A 7,759-nucleotide genomic window follows, 5' to 3' on the forward strand; every position below is an offset into this window, starting at 1 on the left:
GAAGTATTTAAAGAACCTCAAGTGAATGGTGATGTTCAAAATATTGGTCGATTGAATAAGAGCGACCCTCTAATTGCCTTTGTTGATGATCATGCTAGTATGAGGGTGTAAATGATTGTATTAGTGGTAATCTTGGGGAAAGCAGTGTTTCCTCAACCCATGAAACACTCAACCCATTTGATCTTGGTGATCATTTGAAATGTGTTGGTTCTTCTTCTTACTACTTGGTGCTTGGTCAAGATGACAGCAAACCATGTTAGAGGTTGTTGGAATTTATCCCTATGACGGAGAGTCTTCTTGAAGATTTCTAATCTACTTGAAGGACCAAAGTTGTGTAAGGAAAGGATCTCCAACAAAGATAAGTGCTATGTAGGGGGTATGAGCTTATTGAGACTTGGAATCCATGTGGGCCTTCATGAGTAGATTGATTACCATGGTCCCTCTAGCATACCCCTTTGTTCAAAGATCTTGAATGACCAAGTAGGTCTTACTTTTGGGGGTTATACACCCTTGATTGATCATTTCGATGTTTGGTTATATCTTAAGTGTATTCAACCTTGGCGTGATACTATGATTGATTGTGCTAACTCTAACCCTCATGCCACGAGAAAATCGTGTTTGTTTGTCCTTCCTCTGGTTTTGCAAGGTTTGGATTCGAGGTCGAATCCTTTTCAAGAAGGGGAGGATGATACAGGTCAAATGACCGTCAACACTATTAAGCGTGCCTTAAAGCAATCTCGAGTATGGCTGCTAGCTTGGAGCCGAGGAACGCGATGGAGAAGGGAATAAAAAAGAGCCCTTGTGGGTTATTTCCAAAATAGCCACTTTGGACTATTTTTGTAATAGGCTATTTGCAAAGGCATCTACTATAAATAGGTGTCTTAGACATTTCATTAGTTAGTTTATTGATGATTAATGAATGTAAACACTTTTGAAAGTGTGAGACAAGCTTGGATTAGCTTGTGGCAAGCTTGGATTAGCTTGTGTTGATACCTTATTTAGAAACGTGGGTTACTCGGTAATCCAATTCCCTTGAGGTCTACGTAGGAGTTAGGTGCTCGTGGTGACATTAAGGAAGGTCATTGGATTTGATACATCTTTCGGTTGTCCTTTTCCTTATCATTTGTGTCTATCTATCTATCTTTCTATCCCTTTTATCTTTTACATGTTTATCTCGTTTTCCATTGTTTTCCCCTCGTTTTCCATTGTTTTCCACTTCTTATTTTGGCTTGTATCACATATCCAGCTACAAGGGAAAGAGAAATAACAACAATCAATCGTGAGACCACTTGCCTATTTGGAGATTTAATGTAGAAACAAAAGCATATAAAAAAGGTAAAGCAGCAGTGAAAAACACACATAAGGTATGCCACTGAAATTGCAGAGAAAAACTTGTCGTCAGCCACTGAAAACGCAGAGAAGGTGTGCAGAGATGAAGAGATGAAGAAAAGGAAGAGAGAAGAGAACACATGAAAGGGCTGTGGAGAAGAATGAAGAAAAGAAAAGCAACAGTAGTCTAGGGCTTTTGTTAGTGAGGCTATTGTTGGATTAGAAACAAAAAGGATAAAAAGGTAAAATCGTTGGTCAAACAAAAATAGCTTATAAGCCAAAAAGCCATAAGTAGGGGTGCCCAGCTTATGGCTTATTTTAGCTTAACAACAAGTGCTTTTAAGTACTTTTTAGATTTGCCAAACACTCAAATAAGCTAAAAAGAGCTTAGAAGCTGATCAACCCAGATTTAAACCAATCCAAACACCCTCATAATCTACATTTGGTACTTCCTTTTTCTCCTAAAAAATAAACCTAAGCAGAATGGTAGTCATTTTCAGCTGCAATCGATTATTAGATATTTTGGCCAAACAGAGCTGCTGAAAAAATGCAAAAACATCAAAACAATGCCAGCAGACTTCAAGAAAGCATATGAAATCTAGAAGTCATGTCTACAGCCAAATATATCACATACTGGAAGGACAGAGAAATATTAATACTTTACACTTCTGCTATAAATAACAGTTAAATTTCTTTACAACTTCTCTCTTTACTTAGAAATTGTATAGTTCGTGGATTTTCTTATTGCAAAGTTTTGAAGGATCTTTTCATCACATATTCACAGATGTCACAGCTATAACAGTGTACAGAGAAGAAGCAGGACTCTAGCAAAACCCAGGACAAAATCAGGGACAATTTTGATGTCAAGTTTTTGAAAACCTCGGAGTATCTGATAGGTAATAGAGCATGGAGAATCAAAGTTGCCCATTATTATTTGATTATTCAGCCGCTTAACGGTTTAGAAAAGCAGTCTCTATACTGCTATGTAAAAGAATAAGGAGTTAAAGTACATATCCTTAACAACAATTAGAGACATAGCCTGCAAAAGGACTGTTCTGTACCTTTGCTTTCCAGAAGTAAATAATAGTGCGACAGAAGGAGCCGAACATAATCTTCAGGTGAAACTCCACTTTCAAAGGAGGTGTAACCTCTATTTATTCAATTAACCATGGCTTCCTGTCCCAGCAACCACAGCTGCAGTATGTAAATATTCCCCCAAGATTTGCTCAACCCAGTGGTAAAAACAAGAGACAACGTGAAACTGGAACTGATGTAGAAAAAAAGTTAAAACACATTTGCTCATAATCATTGAGAAGAATCAGAAATCAAAAGGAAAGCATGCAAATAAGGTGGCAGTTCAGGTGGCCAAACCAACTAGTCTACACTGACCAATTCTATTTGTTCAGAAAAGAGTAGAAGATTTGGTTAATGACTACGAGGCATTGTACGAGTTCCAGAGCAAAGAGTGAAACAGAGAGCAGTTCAAACCTATCATTAACATTATACATGTATTTATATATATGTGTGTATGTATATCCTCCAAACTGAAAATGAACGAAAAATGGGAACTTACAACTGAAAATAATCTTCAGTCACCTTTTTGGTTAAAAGCAAATAATGCACACTCCTAATCTTTCTTCCACAGACAGCCCATCTAGAGAGATCCACTCAACCTTGGCATGGGACAAAAGAATTGGATAAAGAATTGATAGCTTTTGTACTACAATAGAAAACTGAGTATTTCGTCCTAAGATCTCGAGCTAAAGTTTTCCTGCTAGTCTTCTCGAGCTGCTTTACAATTTTGATAAAAATTCCAAAGTCCGGCTTGAGACCCTTGTCAATCATTTCATTGAGAAGGCTTTGAGCAGCCATAATGTCTCCTTTCTTCTGATTAAGCCTCACAAGCAAGCTGTATAGTGTATTTCCACAGTGGTTATACTTGGCACTCATGTCAATCACATACTTATATGCTTTCTCACGTTCTCCTGCTTCAAGTAAAACTTTAAGAAATGCAGCATGAGTAGTAGAACGTGGTTCCACATTTACATTTACCATCAAATTCAAAAATTCAGAGGCAAGGTCAACTTGACCGCGACTAGATGAATGATACACTAAAGTTTCAAAAGTAATTGCATCTGGATCAACACCTTTATTTCTCATTTCTTCAAGCACAATACGCACATACTCCAGCTTATCATTCTTGCACAATGAGCCAAGCAGATAGTTATATGACTTGGTGTTAGGAGAACAACCAAATTCAGACATCTCTTTGATAATAACCCATGCTTTTTCTATTTGGCCTGCCCGACACCTTTTACGGATCAAAATATTGTAGTGAGAAGTTGTTCTTTCAGTGATCTCTATTACAAATGTTGCCATTTCGAACAAGTCCAAACAACAAAACATCTCGATTAATCCGTAAATACCAGAACCACGGCAGGATCCTCCAACCTCATTTAGCATAGCAACCACTTTCTTTGTCGAATTCACCAGTGAATCCTTACTTGATCCAAGTACAGTTAGGAACCCAAAAGCCTTGTCAGTTAAACAAGTTTGTTCAGCGTTAAAGTCCTCCAACAAAGAGAACATAGTTTTATAGTCATCTAACCATCCACAATTACAAATAATCAGACTATTGACATAAGCACTGCGGTGAAATTCAGGATGCGAGTCCTGAAGCCAATTAAAGAACTTCAATCCAGATATTCTTTGTTCATTCATAAGGTCAAAAATCTCAATGACACACTTGAATGATAGTTTTGAAGCCACCAAAATTAACTCATGCTTCAAATCCTTCCCACGCCCCTTGATAATCTCTTTTATTTTCGAAACTTCTTCTGAATACACACTTACTGAGGGATTTCTACTCTTTTTGATTGTTAAATCATCAGTACAAGAACCTGCCACATTCTCAAACTTTTCATTATCACAAGAAAACATAGTTGGTGGTTGAGCACAAACACCTCGAACAAGGGTTCCACAATGATGGCCCAAACAAAATAAAATATAACAAGAAGCGAAGCCCCTTGGTCTCGAATACTGCATATGTGTATGCACTATCCTCAAAGATTCTTTCCTACAGGCTACAAATTGGTATTCATCAAGATGGTTACTTGGAAGTGTCCACGCTAGATATTATTAAAAGAAGGTTCTTTCGAATAATGGATGAATCAACATTACATTTTGAATGAAACCCATAAGGAAAACTGGCCAAAGAAAAACCTTTAGGTGGTTCCGAACTAAACAACATCTTCTGCTAAGCTGAATTGGAAATGTCTGACGGATTAGTAGAAATGTATGTGACTGGGGAATACAATTTGACCAAATGAGGTAAAGAAAAGAACTTGCCATTTCAGCTATTGTGAGACTAAGGAAGAAAAGACTGGGACTTGAGTAATGTCAAGCAATGTGAATTCAATATTGCAACTTTTTACTCAAAAATCTTTCTTTTATTCCTTCACTCTACTGCTGTTAGGAGCAGCTTGAGTGACCACAATGGATGAATTTTCCCTGTATACGGGTGGCTACACAAGCACTGCACAATGTAATATTTTACAAAGACCATAAGGTTTGAGCAAATAGCATTTACACACTCTGGAATCTACCCTCCTTTTAGCTAAACTTTGCCCTAACATGTACTGCTTCAAGAATGAATGCCAGAACCATGCAGAATGATATTGAAATTATCTTCACGAGTTACATGCTTTTTAAAGTTTCCCATTTTTCCTAGCTTTGGTGGACAAAATTACCTCGTACGTGTTGCTGGTTGGGTGAGAGGTGGCAGCTATCCTGTGGAATTAGTCAAGGCTCGAGCAAGCTGGCCGGACACCACATTTATAAATAAAAGAAATGTTCTTGGTCAAGCTAAACACAAAACATAAAAATAACATGTCAAGACCTGATAGTGCAAGCTGACCTATCAGGCTTGGAGCATGACAATCTAGGTTGGTCATCACTCAACAGATAATGCACCTCTTGAAAACAAACGAGAGTAAAACATAAGAATTAAACCAAACCATAAGGCACAAATCTTTTGCAGTGGTGCTGATATAAAATATAAAAACAATCTGAAATAAGCTAAAAATTACCTTTAAGAAGGTCACCAATAGCTTTCTCTTCCAATTCAAAACCCTTCATTTGAGTTCCTACCTCAACCTCATCTCCAACATCAAACACTTTTTTTTCTTCTTCTTGACCCTTCACATCAAAACTACAAGCTTTATACCCTTCTTTACTAGTGGCCTCTTCTTCTCTACCTCGAGACCCATCATCAAGTACCTTCTTTTCTGTTCCTTCATTACTTTCTGAGTCCAAGGAGAAAGTGGAGATGAAAAGGGAGTTCTTGGGAAAGAAATATGGGTAGGTAGTTGGTAAGGAAGGTATAGGAGAACTGGGTTTAGGGTTTAAGAATTGGGTTTTGGGGGAAAGTAGGGTGAACGGTCGAAGATGTGAAGATTTGGAGATGAAACGAAAGAGCATTGTAGAGTCTCCACAACAGAAACAGAGGAAGAAGGCTCTTACCAATTTTACGGACAGAAAAAACCCTAAAAATGTATAAGTAATTTAAATTAAAAAATGCATTATAAATATATTACCATATATACTTTATATACTGTTAAATATATGGTTTACCTATATAATGAAGGTATATTTATAAAAAAAATTTAAAACTTGTCATGAATATAAAACAAAAACAAGAATAAATAAAGAGAATAGGAAAGACTTCTTTATTTTTTTTTAGGGATGAGAGATCGTAAGATTGAGAATATAATGGATAAAACTCCTCAAAAATACTTTTAGTTTCTGACTAAAAATAGATACTTTAAATCCTAATAGATATTCACTATAATGTAAATACATTAATAACACTCCCCTTGAATGTCTAGATACATAATGTGCCTCGTTAAAACCTTACTAGAAAAAAATCAGTGGAAAAAAAATCTACTGAAGGAAAAAGAGTACACATCTCTAACAATACTCATATAAGTTGCCTCATTAAAAACCTTACAAGAAAAACTCAGTGGGACAAAACCTCATAAGGGAAAAATAGTACAACGCGTATCAACTCTCCCTAATGAGAACATCCTTGAACCTTTGCATCACAATCTTGTGCAGCATCTTCTTGAAAGTTATAATTGGAGAAGATTTGGTGAATAAATTAGCCACATTATCACTTGAACGAATTTGTTGCACGTTAATATCACCATTCTTTTGTAGCTCATGTATGTAGAAAAGTTTTGACAAAATGTGCTTCGTTTTATATCATTTTGTGAATCCCCTTAAGATGTGTTATGTATGCTGCATTATCTCTGTATAAAATTGTGGGTAGATTGTCATATTTCACACCATATTTTTCTCGAATGAGATGTATCATGGACCTTATCAGCATGATTCGATGAAGTGACTACGATAGACTGCTTTGTATATCTCCAAGATATGGCAATACCACCATATATGAACACATAGCCTGTTTGAGATCGAGCTTTATACGGGTCACATACCAACATCACTATGACCAATAAGATCGGGACTGCAATCTTTAGAATAAAACACTCATGTCTTTTATCCCACTTCGATGTCTCCTAGTAGGAATAGAAATTACCTTGCTCACAAATTGACTGAAAAGGCTATATCAGGCATTGTAGTATTCGCAAGATACATTAGTGCACCAATTAGACTAAGATGTGGTACTTCAGGACCAATCCAATTTAGTATGCTTATCATTTCATCAAATAATCTTATTGTTTTTGAAAACTCTCCAAAAGTTTCAATGATTTTCAAACCATCAATTTATCTCTTATAAAGATAATAAACAAGTTTCCCAAAAACTTTATATGCTTCAAACATTTTGAATCCTTTATGATTTTTCATATAGATTTTTGTCAAGTGACAATATTTAGTATTTCATGTGTGACATCTTCAAGTGTCTGGACTGCAAATCAAATAAGTTTTATGCTTACCAAAATACATCCTTTTATGTCACTTGATAAATGTTTCTACGTCAGTATGCTTAAATAAACATAGAATTCGGATTCTAGTAATCTTTCACAATATTGGGCCAATATTGTATCAAAGTTATTAATGGTATATCATTTTGTATCGGTTCACAGTATAACATAACATTTTGAGATCTCATCACTTCATTATTTTCAGGTCCCTAAACCTCTCATAAGATTTCATGAAGTGTTAAGTCGTAGGCTCTTCAAGACCACATTGTCATCTTATTATGATTATTTGCTCCTTATCATTTTCAAGGATTATTTTATTTGAAACCGATTGGTCTACCACGCTTCATGCATACGTAGATTTAGTCCTTTAAGAATGCAAAATAGAAGCACTTGTAGCTTAAATATGATACTAAATTTGAGTCAACAGATACTTCCAGCATTTGACTTGAATTATCTTTTGAATGAGGATTTGATGATAATTC

General features: G+C 35.9%; 1 protein-coding gene across 2 annotated transcripts; it reads right to left on the bottom strand.

The window, feature by feature from the left end:
- Positions 1–2,238: 2,238 nt before the first annotated feature.
- On the bottom strand, positions 2,239–5,954 carry LOC107878004 (pentatricopeptide repeat-containing protein At2g40240, mitochondrial). 2 transcript variants are annotated; one of them, XR_007042933.1, is made up of 3 exons: positions 5,418–5,887; positions 2,903–4,229; positions 2,239–2,596 (listed from the first exon to the last, which is right to left on the bottom strand). XR_007042933.1 is itself a non-coding variant. In XM_047393733.1 (2 exons), the coding sequence occupies exons 1-2, from the start codon at positions 5,806–5,808 to the stop codon at positions 2,998–3,000; spliced, it is 1,623 nt and encodes a 540-aa protein (XP_047249689.1). In that variant the 5' UTR covers positions 5,809–5,954; the 3' UTR covers positions 2,799–2,997. The 2 variants fall into 2 exon arrangements, 1 of the variants encoding a protein (XP_047249689.1); XM_047393733.1 differs by lacking the exon at positions 2,239–2,596 and having other exon boundaries at positions 2,799–4,229; positions 5,418–5,954.
- Between the last annotated feature and the right edge of the window lie 1,805 nt (positions 5,955–7,759).

Source organism: Capsicum annuum, chromosome 7, assembly GCF_002878395.1.
Source record: "Capsicum annuum cultivar UCD-10X-F1 chromosome 7, UCD10Xv1.1, whole genome shotgun sequence".
NCBI classification, from domain to species: domain Eukaryota; kingdom Viridiplantae; phylum Streptophyta; class Magnoliopsida; order Solanales; family Solanaceae; genus Capsicum; species Capsicum annuum.